Source organism: Electrophorus electricus, chromosome 20 (assembly GCF_013358815.1).
Source record: "Electrophorus electricus isolate fEleEle1 chromosome 20, fEleEle1.pri, whole genome shotgun sequence".
NCBI lineage: Eukaryota > Metazoa > Chordata > Actinopteri > Gymnotiformes > Gymnotidae > Electrophorus > Electrophorus electricus.
In genome coordinates this window covers 9,225,476-9,247,408 of record NC_049554.1, presented here as the reverse complement: position 1 = coordinate 9,247,408, position 21,933 = coordinate 9,225,476, and the positions used below count along the sequence as shown (strand labels likewise).

General features: G+C 39.6%; 1 protein-coding gene across 2 annotated transcripts; it reads left to right on the top strand.

Moving 5' to 3' along the window:
* Window positions 1-609: 609 nt before the first annotated feature.
* Window positions 610-21,615, top strand: gdf11 (growth differentiation factor 11). 2 transcript variants are annotated; one of them, XM_027020357.2, is made up of 3 exons: window positions 610-1,302; window positions 17,471-17,844; window positions 19,351-21,615. In XM_027020357.2, exons 1-3 carry the CDS (start codon window positions 885-887, stop codon window positions 19,726-19,728), a joined length of 1,170 nt encoding a protein of 389 aa, XP_026876158.2. In that variant the 5' UTR covers window positions 610-884; the 3' UTR covers window positions 19,729-21,615. The 2 variants fall into 2 exon arrangements, with proteins under 2 accessions (XP_026876158.2, XP_026876157.2); XM_027020356.2 differs by having other exon boundaries at window positions 19,348-21,615.
* The last annotated feature ends 318 nt before the right edge of the window (window positions 21,616-21,933 follow it).

Here is a 21,933-nt window from a genome sequence, read left to right as displayed (position 1 = left end):
GTGAATATTGAATCGCACTACGTAGCCTACTCGTTCTGTATTTGAACAGGGTACTCGCAAATATCCATTGCTCTGAAACATAGCACGGTCTGTTTAGGATAGATCCTTTGAGTGTGTTGAATAAACTCATAGAACAGTATTTAACTGTACATGAGTGACATTAAGTCTGACGATTTTACTAATGTATAAATATATTATACTGGGTTATGCTGCAGCCTCATTTTAATTTTTTTCTTTATGGCGTTTTTCCACAACGTAGGTTATATAAAGAAACAACAGTCATCTCTGCTTGTTGTTGCAAATTAAAAATGCATCTTAATCACATAAAACACCTTGAGGCTAATGAAAATTATTTTCCAATAAAGATATGAGTATATATAGGTTGATCAGATAATGAAATGGGCGCACTTCCTACCGCATTGGGCCTCCTAGGTAATGCGCACAGTCTCTCTCTCTCTCTCTCTCTCTCTCTCTCTCTCTCTCTTGACTTAGTGACAAACCTGAAAGCCTTTTGTTGCAATCTTAGCCAATAGAGGCGGATTACGACACTCGGCAGCGAAGATATATAAAGGGGCCTTTCTAGAAGCATTTGTACACTTGTCAGTGACATACCAAAATATCTTTCCAAACGTGAACAAGGTAGTTGTCGAAGTGGCCAAAAAAAACGTCAAGAGGAAATACATCGGCTATTGGGATGCATTAAGCAGTGAGACGTTTTTCCATTTTAAACTCCTTTGGACTCGTCGCAGTTTTTCGTTTGTTATGGAACTCATACTTCAGCAAAAGAACATTTAAATCAGTCTGAGGATCTTTTGACTGCTTGCAGTTTACAAGTTTGCTATCATATTGGACACCCAAGAGAAAGAACTAGTCGCAGTATCACCATGGCAAGGTATAACTTTTTGTTGTGTTTAACGGTTCTCATTGGTTTGGAACTGTCCGGAAGCGACGAACCGGACCTTTTCTTTCCACCGGTGAGCGAGATGCCCATGGATGCTGGCGTGTCGCTCATCGAAGTGGAGGACGTTGGAGCTCGTGAGTGTTCCGCGTGCGTCTGGCGAGAACAGAGTAAAGTACTGCGGCTGGAGACTATCAAATCACAGATCCTTAGCAAACTGAGATTGAAACAAGCACCCAACATCAGCCGTGAAGTCGTCAACCAACTGCTTCCCAAGGCGCCTCCGTTGCAGCAGCTCCTGGATCACCACGACTTCCAAGGGGACGCTTCATCCCAGGAAGAGTTTATGGAAGCGGACGAGTATCACGCCACCACGGAATCGGTCATCACAATGGCATCGGAGCGTAAGTAATCAAACTTTCGATGCTTCAATTTCAGTGATTGTTGTTTAAAATGATTTATAACGACGGAATGAGTAGTGGTTTCCTCAAGGCTTCGCTCAGAAAAACAACATATAGAACATTTTTACGATGTTAAATACAGGCTACAATTTAGGTCTCCCTGCTTAAGGAATTATGATGAACACCAGTAACCCATTTTAAAGTGACAAATGACGTAGTGTCAGTTCATGGGCCTTGCTGTCAAAACTGTTCGGGCTGACTCTGAACTTGATAAATAAAAAAAACCAACACAATGCAATAATGTCTTCTCAAGAAACAACAGTAATAGTGTTATTAGACTGTTTAAACCGTTAAACGTTAGCGTAATATTAGGATATATGCTATATGCTTGTTCCATTTTCTCTGACTAAAGAAGCCAACACGAGCAACTTCTAATCCATGACTTTTAGTTAATTTTGCAGTTATGAGAGGTCATTTTATAAGTGAACTTTCTCAGCTTTTTAACGCATATATATGAGTGAACATATGGTAGGCCTAAGTCTTTGTCCACACTGATGCCTTGAGGTTAGCCTATTTGCTGAATAGCTCTCCAGATCACAAATTAAGATGCGGTTGTTGCGTTGTTGCGGTTCCCTTAACGGTTTAGGCTTTATGTTTTCACTAATCGCTTATGCTAGTTTGGGGGGGGGGATCATAAATCAATAATGATAATGTAATTTAAAACTGGCAGGAAGATGCACTTGAATTAACCACATCTAGCCTACGGTCTGGTCTACTCAATAAATTCAGGCACAATTATAAAAAGAAAGCAGTTTAAAACTAAAGCAGGCTGTGAAATTGTACTTTTACACCGTGTATTAAAGCTTTTCTTTTGTTTAGTATACTTAAAATAACAGGCAATATTTCAACAGATAGCCTCAATAATTATGGAATGGCACTAAAAATTCTGGAAACAGAGCCTCGGCAGCTGTGTTAGACCAGTCCTTTATAAATGGGCCCTAACCGGCTCCCCTGCTGTTAGGCGCAGTGAGAAAAAGTGTGTCCAAAAAGATGCTATTGTTTCCTCCTTGCAGCAGTCCCTCACGACCGCACTTGCCTTTTAAATGCGAAGTTTATAGGCACAGCTCGCGTTTTTTTCACTGGGGACACAAAGCCTGTGGAACAGTTGGGGTCGAGGGGAGTGTGTGACCTTTTCGCTAAGAATCGCTGGGGTTCAACAACATTTACACACATAATGTATTCCGCACAAGGCGGACGAAAAGCCGAGCAAATAATCCGTTTTTTGACCAAGAGTGAACAAAGATAGGTTTGTGTTCCCCTAACTAACCTCTTCGTTGATTGTCACACAGCCCACGTCGTGGCGATTCCCGCAGGCATAATGAACACCAGTTAAACCGCCGCTTGTGATTCTGAGGGTGCAGAGTCCCATCAATGATAATTTTTCTTAACAGCTGCAAAGATCTCATATTGTGAAATAGTATATATAATGTTTTAATATACTAGTATATAGGCTCCCAACTAAAGATGCATTAAAGATGATGATGATGATGATGATGGTGATGATGATGAAAACTGAGCACATATCACATTAGTAACACTTTATCACCTTGTAAACTATATGCGCTCATGTAGCCAAAAAAGTAAATTAAATTTAAATATGTAGTTACAAAATACTCTACTTTGAAGATTGTCTTACAGGTTTTATGGGGCAGTGTCAGTGAGTGGTAAGGTGTGACATGTACAAGGTATCTGCAATGATTAAATTCCTATAGGTTAACAAATGGTATACAGTAATATGGTTGTGCCTTTTCTAAGAATAGCAGAATGCTGGCAGAAAAGTTATTGCACTTGCTTGCATGAAAGTGCAATAAAAATTGTTGGACATGCTTCCTTTTCAAGGGTACAGTAACATCAGACAGCATGGATAAAGTAAATGAAACAAAGACCTGTAAGTCAACTGAGTCATATGTTAAGCTTCTAGTGCCACTACAACTTTCTAAAAAATTCATTTTATGTAAGTAATTCTTCACAGAGATTTTAGTTCCTTAGTTGTTATCCTGAAGGGTTTGTCACAAAACCTCTTCTTCATTTATTCATGATCTGAACTTCATGTTACTGTTCATGAGCTATTTAATCATTGAACTAAATGTGTTAAACTAAATCTGCTTATTCAGAATCCACAACAGAAATGGCTTTACTAAGGTGAAGTGGTGAGCCCATTTGTTATGTTCTTCAATCTACCTGGCTACCAAACTATAAGAATATATCCATTACCTTTAAAACAAAGCATAGCATGGTGCTATATAATGATTAGGATTGGCTGTGCTTTAAAGTGGGGAAAGTTACCTGTTTTCTGTTGAGTATTATAATCAAGCAGCCTGGAGAGACTCATTGTCCTGTTCTGCTTTTGAAGTTTATTCATATGTTTCTCTTGCTCATGTTTTCCTCAGGAAGGATAAAGGCATTAAGGAATATCACAATGGTGTGTTGTAGTGTTGGTTTGGCATATGATAGCAAATTAAACAATAGTATTGAACAACCAAATGTGTTTCCTCTCTTGTCCATGTGATCAAAAACAGTGTGTATGTGGCATGATGGAGCATGTGACACCTTTATCTGTTTACATGATAAGAACCTATGTGCAAAAAGCAATGTAAAAACAATCAGAGAGAACAATCTGGTCAGTATAAGGTGGTGTATTAAATGGTTGGGCAAAAGTTGCATGTTCTTTACAGAAAGGCATTAACATGCATCTTTAAATCATACGTTGCCTACTGTATTCCACCATTTAAATACAATGGCCCCTTTGAATTCTAAAAAGCTACTTTGCAGTATTTAAGACCACCTTAGGGCTAAGCGCTAATGATAAGTGCTCATGGTAAGGTTGAATAAGACATATATGCAATTTGAATAAGCTATATATGATTGGAAAAAAAATGGTTGCATATATGAAGGGGCTCAACCTAAGAGCAAAAATACCTCCCCACAAGACAACAGATCTGACCACCATCTGCTGTATTGTCTTAAAAGCATGTAGTAAAGGGCACCTTGAATATACATGTATCTAAAGAATTTAAGTCACGAATCTGCACCTTATAGAAATGTTTATCTAATTAACTTAATTAATGCTCTTCTCAGACTTAGAAATTTCATCCTTTTCACCTTTGCTTTTTTAATTTATATTTGCATCTTCTTGTGCAGTTTATTCACATTTCACCTTCTCCTAACCGTTCCAGCCGGCTCGCCTCACTATTCCCCTGCCTTCTTCATATTCCTCTAGCTTTTCTCTTGCATATTCCTCTTCACTCTGTCACTCAAATTTTCTTCATTTTCAGTGCACTGCTTTCTTTTTCATATTCTCTCCCTTCCTTCATCTTTTCTCCTCCCCCACCTCTCTCTCTATCTTTTTTCTTTCTCTCTCCTCTCTCTCACTCCTCTCTGCCTCTCTCTCTCCTCTTCTCTCTCTCTCTCTCTCTCTCTCTCTCTCTCTCTCTCTCTCTCTCTCTCTCTCTCTCTCTCTCTCTCTCTCTCTCTCTCTCTCTTTTTCTCATGCTGTGAGTAGGACTGCATCACTCTCGCCTGTGGTGTCATAATGGGTCCCACGGGAGCACGAACCGCCTCTCTGTTTCTCAGAAAAGAAGGGAGAAAACTTCAAACATTATTTCCATCTTCACCATGCCTGAGATATCCCTCTCATGTGCCTTTGATGCCGCCAGAGGCATCCTTCTGAACATGCAAACTCTGCGGATTTTGCTATTTTTTTATACTCATGTGCTGCTGCAGAGTAGGGTTCAGTGGGTTTGTTCCCAGATCGTATGAACTAATATAAAACCAACTATCGCAGTGCAGTATTGGCAGCAGTGTACAAGGCATGGCTATATGCAGTCTTTCTACAACTTCGCGACCATGTTGTCAAGTCCAATGACACAGTGTACAGTAACGCTAAACAGGTCATGCAGGTAAAAATCAAGTTGGTCAGTGCTGATGGTCTGTTTGGATCTTAGTTTTGATTGATTATGAGCTTATGGCCCCTGGTGTGCATTAACTCAAATGTATTTATGGCATTTAGCTGATAAATATAATGAGTTAGTTGAGTCTCTCCATGTGGGTTTTTGACCACACTGAAATGAGTCTCTCCATGTGGGTTTTTCACCATGCTGTGGTGAATCTCTCAACATGGGCTTTTCACTGTGCTGAGGTGAGTCTCTCCATGTGGGATTTTGACTGCACTGGGGTGAGTCTCTCCATGCCTTGCATGTGCCTCAGTGTGTGCATGAGGCCACAGCAGGGTGCTGACCCCTTAGAGCCCTCATTTGTCACCTGTCTACATATTTAAACCAGACCTTCCTCCCTCATCAGTGTTCCACGCTAACAACCACTAGCTTTTGAGAACGATTGTCAGTAATTTGTCAGCGCCCCCCCCCCCCCCCCACCTTGCTCTTGTTCATTTTAGACATCAGTCCATCTTACTGCAATTTACTTGAATACATTTGCACAGCATTGCCCATTCAGGATTCTGATATTTCCATCTAGTTTATACTGTAAAGGTGTTCATACTTTTTGTTTATACTGCATGTTTGAAGTGCATGCTTTGGTGACTGTTACTGCTTAAAGTGGGGTTTAAAAGTGGACTGTAGTTTCTCATCTTGGCTCTGTTATTAAACAAGCCTTGTATGGGCTTGAAAACAACAGCTATTTGATTGTGCTTTGATAAAAGAGTAAAACCCTCTGCACTGTGGCAGTAACTGCAGGGGCTGGCAGCTTCTTCACAGAGTTTGCAGGGTTTGAGCTACAATTTTTAGTTTTGCTACGCAAAGATTGCATTTTGCAGTGCATGTCTAAATTGTCAGATTGCTACATACACACATGCCGATGAGTGTGCATACATACACACACAAACTAGACACTCACACATGCATACACACACACACACACACACACACACACACACACACACACACACACACACACACACACACACACACACACACACACACACACACACACACACACACACACAACTACACATGCACAGCAAAAAGAACTAATACATTCACTGAGTCACAGTGGAGAAAAAGCCCCCTATTGACAAGAGGGGTCACAGAGTTCACAGCAATGTGATATATCGGACGGAGAGCCAATTAACCTCTTCAGGTCCCTTTCTTTGGCTGCAAAAAGAGAGCTGGTAGTAGATTAAACAACACACCCCCCACCCCAAAGAACATACACCTAAGATGTCAATCACACACACGCACGCGCACACACACACACACACACACACACAAACACACATAGACACACACATAGTCACTCACAACATCCACCCACCAACCACTCCCACCTAAAAAAAGCCACAAGTCTTTTATAGTGTTGACCCTATAAAAGGGTCATTTCCTGAAGGTGCAGGAACCATAAACATTAAGAGGGATAGTGCAGAAAAGACAAGACAGTCGTCCGACTATCTTTTTGTCAGTGGGAATAGTACGTGAGAAGCTGATGACTGTATATGCATACACGTCGCATGGTAACACCTGCGTCTGAGATTGTTTTCAATTACTCCTGTCCATCCAAGAGAATAAGAGAAGGGGAGGTCAGCAAACGTGTGCGGCCACTTTTGTCATTTACCTGTTTTGTTTAAGAAGAAAAAAACGGCAAACACAGCGGGGCTGTAGAGATGGCACAACACGCTGCAAATTTTATGGCTAATAAACTTTCAAAGAGACCAAAGTCCATTAATACCTGAGGCAAAATTTCACCAGCCCCCTTAGGAATCTCACTCTCTCCTCCCTCTCTCTCCTCTTCCCACGGTCTCATGCTTGTCTTCCCCTGCTTCTGACAAAGTGCTCACGCTCTTAAGGAAGGAGCCGATGCCTTGAGGGACACTTAACCCCTAACGGGCATCATGTGAAACTGTGCCACCAACATGCACATATGTAATTAAACACTACACTCAAATAATTGCACCTTTCGGACATGTGGGGAATGCGCTGTTTTTGTTCAAGGGAGAAAGGCTCATGCAGTTCTTTGCAAACTGAGAACCATGTGAATGCGTGTTAAGACATCCAGTGAAGATTTGGCTCATTATCTAGCTGCTACTGAGGAGAGTTTGGATGTGGTGTTCCAGATTGCATGGTGCAGAGATTGGGTTCATGCGAAACTTCAACAGCACACAACATATCATGGCAATTGCATGACATAGACAACAAAGCATGTATAGTAGGTAAGTTGTGTGTGATGCTCTTGTTCAAGATATGTGCTACCTTTTTTAGGTTATTGACTACTGGGGATTTCAGACTGCATGAAATGAAGTGAAATGTTGGCATCATTTATACAGTTAGTTGCTGGGATCCATGCTGAGGGTTATGATCTCCTAATAAGAGACCATGACAACCAAACCAATTGTCTTCCAAGTATCGTTATTGACCTCTTGTTGAATGCATGGTGAGATATCTGCTCTGTGCTTTGCAGAATTTTCTGCATGTTGTAAAAGATGTTGTTTTTAATTTAATTGTGAATTTATTATGAATCTTATTAATGCAATGTCCATTACAACTAAAATGCCTTGGCACTGAAAATGACAAATTGTGATGGTCCAACAAAATGATCAGCAAGTCTATAAATTTAAAAGTCTTTTATCATGATAAAAGTTTTTTTTTTTTACAACATACCTGCTCTGAAACAAAAATGAGCAGGAAGACTACAAGTGTGTCTGGGATCTGGGTGTGTGGACAATGGTGCGGATTAGTCACAGGTACTGGCATCTGTGCCTGGTACCAGTCAGGGCACCCCATTCTGCAGCTAGGCTTCAGGATAGTGCCAGAAGCAACAAGCAGCCCTTGCCTGTTCTAAAGGGACCAAGATCATGGACGCTTTTTATCGGGGCCCTGCTTTTATAGTGCCATGTTAAAGAGTGAAAACAGATGTCAGCTCTCACTAATAAAGGAAATAATTACTCCATGCCCTCCACTAATTAAGCACTTTGTCGGAATGAGGGCGGAACCAAGGGAGGAAAGCGCTTAACTTCACTGAGCATGTTATTACCACCCAGTAACGCCGCTGCCTGCAGACTTGAATGCATTTATTTAAATATGTCCATTCATGAGATCTAAAAGGCTCAATCAGGAGGAGCACAGCTGAATCATTCTGGCCTACCATTAATGATCCCAGAGAAGCCGGAAAATAATTTTGCGTCCTGCGGCTGGATGTACATATGAAAAATTAATAAGGATCTTAAGTGTTGTGAGAGTGGCTTCCCACTAAGAAGAAAGCTGCTAACTTAGACTTCCTTTCCTATTTAATGTTGGCCGTGGAGTTCATTAGGGATGCTGGTTTGGCAGTTGCCAGAAGCATAATTGGATGGGGGCCAAGATCGTTTCTGTTAAGTACAGGCTACATAGAACAAATGAAAGGGAAAAAAAAACTCAAAGATTCAGAGGAGGTTCGTAAAATAGGCACACACACCTTCTAAATCTGTAGTAGCTATTAGGACCTCTTTCATAATCTCAGAGAATTCCACATGGACCAGTCATTTTATGGCCAGTCAGGATCAGAATCGCCTGTAATTATCATCTGGCAAACAGGCAATGGAGCAATTGCTGCAAAATATATAGCATCTTGTATGGAATATAAAGAGTGAGCAAGGTATTGAGGAGATGGATAGAGCCAAGCAGGGAACACAAAGGTCGCACAATATCCTCTCACTCATTGTCAGTCATTTCATTTTCCCAATGCAGAAAAAAGACAAAAAAGTAATGACATGAATAAAGATTAATTTATTTCATGAATTATTTATCTGGACACAGATTGCCATTTAAGATTAGCCCACTAGAGTGCTCCATGAGGCAAACTGAGGACAAAAAAAATTGGGCTCAGATGTTTTTCTCCCCTCCTCCCAGTGGAATGCTATATATATATATATATATATATATATATATATATATATATATATATATATATATATATATATATATATATATATATATATATTGGAGTTTGGAGCTGCACACAAAACACTGATCATTGTTTTGGAAAGAAGGAACATGTAGGAACAAATCAGTAAAGGGAGAGAGAAACAATCGATGCATTGGTAACAACTGCTGACGATATTTTGGGTATAGCTTCTTTCCATACATGTATGCTTTAAGAGAATAAAATGTTTTTGTGTATGTATAAAGCAAGTTTTTATATTATATATTTTTATATCTATTGAATATTTTTATATATTGGGATAAATGCACTGTTCAATTGATTCATATTGCCTTTAGCTTTAATTTGGGCATTAAGAAAAACTTTGCATTTGGTAAACACTGATTTTCATGTTAAAACAAATAAGTTAAATTAAAAGATGATCATCAAATAAAACTTATAACTCTGATTTAGCCTATTTGACTGTGCAAAATGCCCCAAAAAGCTCTCAGACAGGATTACCTGTAAATGTGTCAAAATATTCTTGCAGATTTTTATCTGAGCTTGAGGCAGCCATCATGAAGGATATGGTGTTATCAAACTGTATAGTTTGATGATATTGTTGAAAAATCTTGGTTTGAAGAGTGCCGAGTTACTTAATGTTATGATGGAGCATCTGTAAAATAATTTGTAATTCATAATATAAACTGTAATAGTAGAAATTTGTCTTTCCATTTAAGAGTTAAATCCCTTTAATCAAAAAAGCTGATGTTTATGTAAACCCTTTTTGTCTTTAAATGCATATTTATCTTTGTAAGTTAAACTGCAGATGTTACATCATCTAATTGAATAGTTTTATACTTGTGCCTGATAAATTAGAAAGAACTTTTTTGGAAACAAGTTTTATCACAATTACAGTAAATTCTCATTCTCTAACAATCCTGAACTGTTTATTTTTCTGTGGAGGTAAAGGTGATGTATAGAGACATACATACATTTATGAAACCCATTTAACAATACATTTAGAGAGCTTTAAAGAGTTTATATTCTATATAATAGATAAATCTTCTAACCAAAGAGTTGCGTGCGCAGTGTTCTGTCCTAGACACCTTCACCTTTCTCTATGTTTCTATAAATAATGAAGTTAAACTCCATACAGATATATATATCTGTATTTTTCTTCACCATGTTGCTGTATGAAAGAGTTCTTCCTTTACTTTCTCATTTTTGATCGCAGCCTCCGATGACTCTGCGTGCAAACAGATGACACTGCATTCATTCACCGCTCAAAAGTAGAGTGGCCATGTGTGTGTTTGTGCGTGTGCACCCCATGGCCTGACACATGTGGATTTAATGTTTGCGTCCTTCTCCTGAATATGGATGGGTTTGTTTCGCGGTCCGGCGGCTCAAAGGAGACCTGTGTTCCAGGGGAGCATACGGAAAGTGCTTTTGTCACTCCTGGGGGGGGCCCCCCTGCTCTGCCCGAGCCCCGATAGGAGTCTTGTGCCTGGCCTGGTCCCCCAGGGACACCCTGAATGAGGGGTCTCACTTGGCATTTGCACCCCCCAACCCGTTCCCCTGTCCCCCTGTTCCTCCCCCACTTCTCCTCTCCGTCCTCCTGGGACTAGGGGGGGCCTAACAAAGAGGGAGCAGAGGCGGCCCAAGCGAGGCCGGTGGAAGGGGGTGCATCGTGGCCCCTGTCTTATTAGAGGGGTCGTGAACGTGTCAGGATGATTAATTTCCAGAGGTGCATAGGGATACCCTAGAGTCACATTCATCCCGCAGTTCTGCTCTCCAACACGCACTGCCCTCAAAATACCACATTTGCATTTCCCATTAAGAAAATATAGATATATATGCAAATACAATCCTGCCCCTTTTTTTGGCCAGGGCCGTACCATTATGTGCTTCTGTCTTTTAACAGATGACCGTATTTTTTTCCTTGGCTTTTTGACGAAGAAAAAAACCTTTTGGTTTCTGTCCATTTACTCTAGCAGATACAAATGCTTCAACATGATACACACTTGCACATATGGCGCATGTACATGACAGGTGACGATATATAAGACAACTTTATAGATTATGTTTTCTGAAAATTTTGAGTGCAAGAAACATGAGTTTGTATGAATTATATGAAGAAACATTTAAATGATGTTAATTAACATCATTAATTAAAATGATCATTAAAATGTTTAATTCAAGGCATTTGGTACCATCTGATTGGGTAAACAACACCTGGGAACAAGTTGTAGAAGGTGATAGCATTTAATATGATTAGTTTTCATAACATTACCTGTGATGAATTAACAGGAGGGTAATGGATATTGATTGACAATATTATTTAAATAAATATTTTAAAAGTTGCAAAATTAGTAATCCGTGGTATATCAAAATCAGTTAGCAGATCTGTTGTGTATATACCACCTGGCTTTACAATGACATCACATTAACATCAAGCTTGCTACTCACTTTATCAATTAAAATGTCCATTGCAAGTTTCAACTGCAGCGACTGATAGGTATTGAAAAGATGCTGCACTTTTGCCCTGGAAGAATATGTTATTATGAAACAACTATAGAAACATCTACAAAATGACTGAATCATTTTAAACCATTTCTCCTTCCTTTTATCCATTTCATATTGACCCCTGAAATCTGGATTGCATTTATTGAATGGTTCCTTTTCTGGACACTAGGCTTGGATTTATCATTGGTATCAGGTATGCATTTGTGTGTGTGTGTGTGTGTGTGTGTGTGTGTGTGTGTGTGTGTGTGTGTGTGTGTGTGTGTACATGTGTGTATGCATATGTGCATGTGTGTGTTTATATAGAGACAGGCAGCAGCGGGTGTATGCTGTGGTCTCTGTCACATGAGCCTAATACTTTGAGTCAATCTCTGACATTGTTATTACTCATGGTATTCAGTAGGATTCAGTGCAGTGCAGACTTCTGCAGATTTTAATGAAGACATGTGTCTTTTCCATTCTGTCACTCTGGAAAATGGCTGCAGTTTACTGACATGGAATAACATGAGGCATGAAATAAGAAGCATTCCTTGGTCTAATTTATGTGCACATTACTGAAAACTGTAAACTCAGCCTCTAAAAATATATGGTTGAATGTTTTACACCAGACTGCCTCTTCTGGGTTGCACCAAACTGTGTTTTCTGGGTTTCACCAAACTGCCTCTTCCAAGTGCACCATTTGAAAGAGCAAGTAGTGCTGCAGTGGAACTCTGTATTGCCGTGGTCCCTCGGGGTATGCTTATATATATATATCTGTCATCAGGTATCAACAGCCTCTCACAAAATGCAAACAAAACATTTACATTCTCCCTATCAATCAATCAAGCAATCTTTACAAACAATGCAGAGATTATGCCAGAAACCATACACTAGATTCAGACCATTTACAATATTGTGTGAAATATATAAAAAACCAAGATTTAAGAACTTCTGGGTTCAGCTTTACAACATCAGTTCAGCTACAGCTTGTTTTAAAATCTGGTGGTGAACAGACTGTAGGTTTTGTTGGCAGCAAATAGAGTTTCCCTAGGATTCCTTTTCACCTAAGGTTTATTTTCACACGATTTCTCAAAGTGATACAGCATTGATTACCGATGCATTTGTTAAAAAGTTTTGCTGTTATCCTGATTCCAGTTCTGTAGCTTCTCCAGTATCTACCTATTTATACCTGTTTATATTCACTGTCTAAGATAAAGCTGTCTCTGATGTGTATTCCTTACATATGTAAATGCTGTTAACATCTGTCTTAGAGGTGCTTTCTTGCTAGTTCTCATACGGAGGTCCAGGTCCTGTGCAGGATCACTTGCTGTTTTATTTCCGGTAAATAAACATTACAACACCACCAGTGTTAATTGCTATGACCTCACCAACCCTGGGAGAGGAACATTGCTGTATTGTTCCTCTAGCGTGAGACCCTGTATGATTTACACTTGTTAGTGACTGGACCTGCAGATCTGGGCTTGAATACCTTCTGCTCCTTTGGATGGCTCCTCGTAACTCTTGAGAAAAAAAAAGCCCTTTTCCTCTCCCATTCTATGGAAACCTGGCTGAGAGACTGCTAAAAATTCCAGGAATAATGGTCGTTATTCGTTGAGGATCTGTCACTGTACATCAGCTGTCTCCTTTTATCCCAAGAGTGTTGTGGAGAAAAAGATATTAGCATTGCCATAAGGCTGACCTTGACCTTCAAACTCAATTTGGCTCTTAAGCATGACCCCTCCCGGCACCACGAGGGATGTAAAAGGGTGGTGGTTTTTGACCCATAATCACATTTCTTAACTGCACCTAGCTCTTGAAATGACCTCTTGACACAAGAAGCCCTTGTGGGTTGCCAAAGCAACCTCAGTTGTGGGCATGATTGACAGGTACACATAGTTTATGTAAAATGGAAGAGGCACACTTTTCCCTGTGGAGAACAACGAGAGAATAAATACGCACATCTCTGGCACATTAGTTTGCTTTGAACCCACAAGCTGTTTATATTTATAGCTATGCTTGTATGAGCTGAACTGGCCTCAGGAGTGGAAAAGACATTTATTCCTTGTTCTGGTCCGTATGAGCTCAGCGTATTTACCAAGCTGTACACTTTTAAATTAGATTCAAATATGTATTTATTGTGTTTGGAACTTCATGAAATAAGTGAATTTATCATCAGGCTACAACATGCAGCAGTATTTACAGTACTCAGTTAGTGTTTACAGCTGTTGTACCTGTCCCCTCTCATTGCTCTTTTGGGTGATAGAAAAGGACTACTAGCTACATGGTGTTCACATGTCCCTGGTGTCCATTTAAGGTATTGCAGGATTGTCCTCACAATTGGGACATTTCAGAGGTGTTTAGCGTTAGTGGGGGAGTACATGCATGTGATGTACTGTACATTAACATACTATATGTGGTTTGACCAAAAAGATAACTGTTAGTTTATTACTTAGTTTAAAGTTAGCCAACTTACTTATGAAAACATATGATTGAGCAGCTATATTATTCTGTGTCCAATTGCTCCTATGTCATTTTCCACTCTGATAACAAAAAACCCACCAATAATAACTGGAGTGTCCATCTGAGACTGTCTGGGAGCTAATAAACTGTTTCTAAAACCCCTTAATTTGCCATTTAAATTGTAATTAGCTACATGTGCTTATAGCTGTACATTTTTATATATCACAGTAAACCAGTAATTTTTCTTTTTCAGGTTACTCTTTGTAACGTTGAGTGGTTAGGAGGTGGTTGTGTGTGTGGAGAAGAGATTTATTTGGGGCAAATCCAGAATCATAATTGTTTGAACAGTCCAGGGTCACAGAGCCAACATGTAGAGTCCAGGAATACATAGCGAACCAAAAGATAACAAAACATAATGAAAAGATGAAAACAGGCTACAAAAAGTTACACAACTTCCACGAGCAGAGGAAAATACTTACAGAGGCTTGCACTGACAAATATGAACAGTGACCACCACAGCGACATGGATTCACAATAACCAGCTACAAGACTGCACAAGCATAGGGATTGAATACATGGGCTACTGAGCACTAAACAAGACACAGGTGCAACTCATGAGGGGTGGAGAAAATGTAAATAAGGAATGGAACCACAACAAGGAAGTAAAGCAGGGAAGACAGGGAAACCATAACAACGAAGATGCTAGGGAGTGGCCAACCATGACACTCCAGTTTTCATCTATCACGATGCTGACATGTGGATTTGGCCAGAGTCTGTGTCAACCTGTTTGGACCATATCTGGGATTAAATGCCTTACATTAAATGTATCAGAATATAAAATCTCAAGGACATTGTAGGTCAGCCTTATCACGCACACCTAATGCCTCAAGGCTACAATAACAGTAGGGAGATGGTTTGCAGTTGGATCTCAGCATAAATGGTTATCCATTTTCCAGGAGCCCCAGGGGCATTCCACCTACCCTCCCTCATCCCACAAGCTGCTGTAGCTCCCTGGGTGTGGGGCAGGAGCCTCGTGCTCTAACCACTGTACTGCCATGTTTCAGCACTCCTTCAGCACTATTTTCAGCAATGTTACTATTGCAGTACTATTGTGATACTATACGCACCAGTATTTGCAGTAGTATTTACAGTACTCAGTTAGTGTTTACAGCTGTTGTACCTGTCCCCTCTCATTGCTCTTTTGGGCGATAGACAAGGACTACTAGCTACATGGTGTTCACATGTCCCTGGTGTCCATTTAAGGTATTGCAGGATTATCCTCACAATTAGGACATTTCAGAGGTGTTTAGCGTTAGTGGGGGAGCACATGCATGTGATGTAGTGTACATTAACATATTATATGTGGTTTGACCAAAAATATAACTGTTAGTTTATTACTTAGTTTAAAGTTAGCCAACTTACTTATGAAAACCTATGAATGAGCAACTATATTATACTGTGTCCAATTGCTCCTATGTCATTTTCCACTCTGATAACAAAAAAACCCACCAATAATAACTGGAGTGTCCATCTGAGACTGTCTGGGAGCTAATAAACTGTTTCTAAAACCCCTTAATTTGCCATTTAAATTGTAATTAGCTTCATGTGCTTATAGCTGTACATTTTCATATATCACAGTAAACCAGTAATTTTACTATTGTTTACTATTACCAATGTTACTATTGCAGTACTACTGTGATACTATAAAGCCTATATATATATATATATATATATATATATATATATATATATATATATATATATATATATATATATATATATATATGACAGATATTTACAATTGTAGTGAAGAGCACAAAGGCTTTGCTTGCACAGTGTGTGTGTGTGTGTGTGTGTGTGTCTGTGTGTGTGTTGTTCTGGGATCTGCTGGAGCCACTCTCCAAGTTTGGGGGTCCCAGCTGCATTTATCATGAGAACCACTGAACTACTGTCGCTTTCACCTTCCACATCTTTTCTAGCTATTCTCTTGGTCTCGATGTTTGCAATCACTTGAGATGATCATGATGATCACTGGATTTTCATTTTGTCCTCACTGAGATATTTTGATTTTCCCTTAAATATTAAGTTACTGTTGGCAAAGCTGAATAAACAAGGCCAGAAATGTCAACAACCTTTTTCACATTTTAACAGTACAAGTAAAACTATAACTATATGAAAATTTCACATCAGGGGCAATGCCCACCCAAATAATATTGCATGCATTTATCTCAACTGTTTGTTCTACAGACTAAAAAAGTTGGATCACAGAGAGAAAATCAGTTTATCAGGATTATGCAAAAGAAACATTTTCTCCCAGGCAGTGAACCTAGATGGTTTATTCAGAAAGCTATGGAGACAAACTGCCACCCAAGTTTGGTTCAAATACTGGTGATATGTGACCCATCTGCTGGATCTAATTAGGCCCAGAGTCATCTTCCAGAGTGGGATATTGGTGAGAGGCTCCATGCTTGCCTTCTGGGCTTCAGCCCCCACAAGAAAAGTAGGTGCATCTCAGTTATTTGCTTTTGCCTGGGCATGCTAAGAAATGCTTCTGCACCTCTTTGGCCAACTATTCAAAGTAAAGTAGTAACACTAAGCTTTAATTGTAGTGCTGTCAATTCTATGGTCTGGCCAAATGCCATAGCAGCAATACCAAGCAGAGCATCTTTATCAGTATGACTAAAGACTGGCTATACAATTGCTACATATTTTACCTTTTACCCTGTCTGTTGCATGTTTTTGTTGGATCACAGATATGGAAGTCAGGAATGAGGGGTCATTTTGCTTATATCTAAGTTTGTTTTGTAAAGAGTAAGTTCTTCTGACCACATGATTTCCAGTGTTTGAATAAACTTGTAAATGTAACTGAGACTGAGTGCTAATTTAGAAGGTATCTTCAAGGTATACTCTTTACTACAGTAGTGTTTAAGGTGGAGTTGAAGCACCTAAAGTTGAAAGTCACTGTCCAAGGTGCTGAAGAGAATTAGTTCTATCAGTATCTGTTAGTGACAATATTGTCTGTTGACAATATTACATTACAGCTTTCTGTTTTGCTAACAAGCATGTGGCATCAAGGGTATGGTCAAGGCAGCAGGGGCGTGGTTACCTGTGTTCATTGTATTGGCTAGAAAAACTATTATAAAATTTTGTTATGATTCATTGTTCTATTTCTGGTTATTACCCTTTCTGAAATATTTGTTAATATTTAATTTAACAGTTATATCACTGATAAAAGATGGGACAGTCATGCCAGTCAAGCTTTAGTGAATTATTGAAATATGTTGTGCTTTTCATTTGTCTACAGCGGAACCGATAGTGCAGGTGGATGGGAAGCCCAGCTGCTGTTTTTTCAAATTCAGTCCCAAGCTGATGTTCACCAAGGTGTTGAAGGCCCAGCTGTGGGTGTACCTACGGCCCTTACAGCAAACCTCCACAGTCTACCTGCAGATCCTCCGGCTTAAGCCTGTCACTGAACAGGGCAGCCGACACATCCGCATCCGCTCGCTCAAGATTGACCTAAATTCTCGATCAGGCTACTGGCAGAGCATTGACTTCAAGCATGTCCTGCAAAACTGGTTCAAGCAGCCACATACAAATTGGGGGATCGACATAAACGCCTTCGATGAAAGTGGTAATGACCTCGCTGTGACCTCTCTAAGACCTGGAGAAGAAGGGCTGGTAAGGACCCTTAGACCTGCTGCTTAAGCAGTAATATCTACTATCTCCTGACCTTGATTAATTGATGATATACTGGGTTTTATCTTGTTCAAGAACTATTTAAATTGTTAAGTGCAAACATGCTAAAGAATATGCCTTCGTTTCAGCAGTGTTATAATCATGTTATGTACATGAGTGCTAACATGTAACCTCTCTAAACCCCCTACCACCACCACAAAAAAAAATGGCTGGACTGATTTAGCAATTTGGCAAGTAACAAGTTAAAAGCATAATTTCAGCATGAAGGGGAACCCTGTCAATTATGGTTTTTATGCGCCCTCTTCCTCTGTTATTCTACAGCTTACAAGAGGTCCTGCCTTGTTTCAAGTAAAATACTGGAAAATGGATCATTACTATGTACCAGTGACATAGCAGATTTTTCCAGATTCTGTAGATAACCCAAGTCCATGCTCCTGACTTTCATGGTGACATACTAAATTTACTGCTCAAAGGCAACAAAGGAAAGTAGCTTAAACTACAAAAGTAAAAATTCATATATTATTGTTATGGCTGGTAAAATCAGCATTTCCAAAATAATAAATTATGGTAGGAAGTGCAAAACATGGAGCAGGTGGAAGGGTTAAAATAAAGAGAAAAATGAACAAATTGGGATTGTTGGCAGGTATGGTCATACATACCACAGCCCATTGTTGGCCCTCCAAAGGGCAAGTATGCTTCCTTACCAGTGAGTAACAGCCCATCCTTTTGTACAGCAAGTTGTTTTTAAAAGGGAGGAAGAAAGAAAAAGATCAGAGAGTCGAGCAAGAGTACAAAAACAACATAAAAAGCAAAGAAAGAATGAAACTCCCCCTGGACCTCTTGGGGTTTTCTCCTCTTTCTCTTCATCCAACAAAGAAAGCAGAATACAAGCTGACAGGATTTGACCTCAGTGGCCTCTTGATTTGTTCCCTCACCAGAGAGCTATGGTCAGCTCTTTTTCATGTCCAGCAGCTTTGCCACAAGAAAAAATCTGTGCTTTATGAAGAACAATGAAATGTGGAGACACTGGATTTAAAATCTCCTGAGAATCATTTGGTACATAGGGGTCAAGGTTAGGACAAAAACTGGAAGTCGAAGGTCAAGTATAGCCTGTAAAATGTCAACTTCTTAAGTACTAACCACTAACCACACCCATAGTCTGAAAGAATCCCTTACTGTTCAATTAGCGATTAAATGACTAACCTGTCTCAGGAAACCTTAGCTGGAGTAATCAATAAAACATACCCATGGCCCAGTAAATTAACAGGTACAGTGTTAGACATTGGTGCAGCCAAATTGGCAAGGACAAATGTTCATTACAATCATCTAGCAGAACTCCCGTAGATATGGTAAATTGGCCCACCTCACTGTTTCACCTCATGACTTGACCCGTCTCACTGTCACCTCATGAATTGACCCACCTCATTGTTTCACCTCTCTATCTCCATTCTCCCCTCTCTATCTCTCCCTCCCCCTGATCTCCAGCAGCCGTTCCTGGAGGTGAAGGTTCTCGAGACAACAAAGCGCACACGACGGAACCTGGGCCTGGACTGTGACGAGCACTCCACCGAATCTCGCTGCTGTCGCTACCCGCTCACAGTGGACTTCGAAGCCTTTGGCTGGGATTGGATCATTGCTCCCAAGCGCTACAAGGCAAACTACTGCTCGGGACAGTGTGAGTACATGTTCATGCAGAAGTACCCGCACACCCACCTGGTGCAGCACGCCAATCCCAGAGGTTCAGCAGGACCATGCTGCACCCCTACCAAGATGTCGCCCATAAACATGCTCTACTTCAATGACAAGCAGCAGATCATTCATGGCAAGATTCCTGGTATGGTGGTAGATCGCTGTGGCTGCTCTTAGACAAAAGCATGGCTTGTCTGGGCATGGGGAGGAACGCATCCACTCCCACATTGCCCCTGAATCTTGGAGTGTCACCTATTTTCCTTTCCACTCATGTTCTGGAAGATCTACACAAAGATAAGGATACCAGTTTTAGTTTATCACTGTAGTTCAACAGATAACAGAATAATTAATTGTAAAGCAGTATAAACTGAGGCTGAATTGGAAGATATTTCTATAAAGAATTTTGAAGATTGAGTGTTGGAAGACCATCTGGTGAGAGGAAAGCAAGACAAAACTAATGGAAAAGAGATACAAATTTATTCTTTGTATGTGTTAGTTTTGTGGGTGTTTCTCCATCATTTTAAATGTTTTTTATTGTTTGTTAGTTGTAAAATAGAGTTTTAAATTGGCTCCAAAGAGTTTAAGCCAGCTTTTTAAGCCTTATGCTCTTTTCATACATCCTACCTTGTGGAAAGGGTGAAACTCAATAAGGAGTAGTGATCATTTTGTAGTATCTTGGTCCTCCTGTGCTCACTGTAAATATTGGGACATTGAAATCAAATTGATTATTGTTACTGTTTTATTCAATGTTTTTGTGCAAGAGCAAAGACTCCTGCCAAAGAACACCAAGAATTCCTGTTCAAAGCCCTGCACCTGACTGCATCAGACCAAATAAAACAAAAGTTCAATGTTCCCACTACTCCAGCTCACCTAAAATGAGTGAGGGCTGAACACAAAAAGTACTACAATTCCATAATAATCAAACACATATTCCTGAAAATACCATTAAATAAAAGTAAGAACTTAGTACTTTTGTTGCATATCATTGTTCTTATTTCAGGAACAATCCAAAGAGCTTGGAAAAAAAGAAAATCTTATTGTCCCAATACTTATGGCGGGCACTGAGGAGACCACGTGAATTTTCTCCGTTATTTTTGATTTCTTTCAGATTCCAAAATTTTCATTTTCTATATATAATCTAAAAATTCAGACATGTAGTACATTAGAGAAACAAAAGTTATGCCAAAAGAGACTGTGCTGAAAACTGTAGGGCAGCCTCCTCCCTTCTGCAAAAGCAGCTAGCACCCCAGTGCGACATTCTCAAAGCCTAGGCACCCTTTCATGGCTACTTTGATCTTCTTTTTACTCATGATCTTGTAAAAGACAAAAAGAAGAAAAAGAGGATAGAAAAGAAAGGCTGTTTTTCAGTACTTTTAAATGAGAACAGGAAAAGGGGTTGCCCGGGCAATCGAGTTACGGCTGTTCATGTGACCACAGCACCGACTCGCACATGGAGCATGGCATGCTGAGCATCATTGTTGAACTAGGACTGGTCCTACACTGTACTACAGGAAAAGAGTATTGCAGACTATAAATTTCGGATGTATATTTTATGCTTACGCGGTCTTTCTCTGTTTTATTAATGCTTTAATGAAATACCGCATTTCTATTCTCAATCCAGTTCCCATCTGCATACTGTATTGACCGCTCATTACTATTTGATGTAGTCACAGGACAATATGCCTCCGAGCAAATATGGTATGAATTTGCCCAATTTGAGTTGTAGGGCCATAAGATGTAGCATCATTAATGCTGTTAATGCACTAGGCCAGTTCATCACGTTCATAGATGGTGGGTTATGCTTAATTAAAGTTCAACATGTGGCAAAGTATGTATTTCTAGAGAAATCTCATTTACATGTTTTGATATTTTTCATTGTTTTACAAAATATCACTCCTGCCCCTTACCAGCCAATAAAGGTATGGTGAACTTTGGAAGTGCTTAAAAGGAGAAAAAGATTAGGAAGCTGGATGTTTGTCCTATGCTCACCAGATGTCTAAGCAAATAAGAATATCCCTTTGTTGGAAACGAAAGCACTATGCTGTTGGATAAAGGAGGAGCCTTCTGATATTATATATAAATGTTATATATATATATATATATATATATATATATATATATATATATATATATATATATATATAAAGGGGTACAAAAGATCCTTTCTGGGCACTCTACCTTACCAACAATAAATTTTGCACTATGGGAATGGCAAGAGGAGTCATGTTGTTGTCTGTAATTGTATTATGCCTTTTCAAGCACAAGAGCTTGTACATGGATTGTAACAATTGAGAGAAAAAAAGAAAAAACCTGAATTTATGGAGATGTGTTGAGTGGCAAATTGCCACATGTTTCTTTACCATATTGCTTCCTTGATGTTCC

Bases quoted from the DNA above. Each gene is read 5' to 3' on its own strand.
- gdf11 (XM_027020356.2), top strand. From the start codon at position 885: ATGGCAAGGTATAACTTTTTGTTGTGTTTAACGGTTCTCATTGGTTTG. The intron at 1,303-17,470 runs GTAAGTAATCAA...ATTTGTCTACAG, and splicing joins CATCACAATGGCATCGGAGC to CGGAACCGATAGTGCAGGTG. The intron at 17,845-19,347 runs GTAAGGACCCTT...CCTGATCTCCAG, and splicing joins GACCTGGAGAAGAAGGGCTG to CAGCCGTTCCTGGAGGTGAA.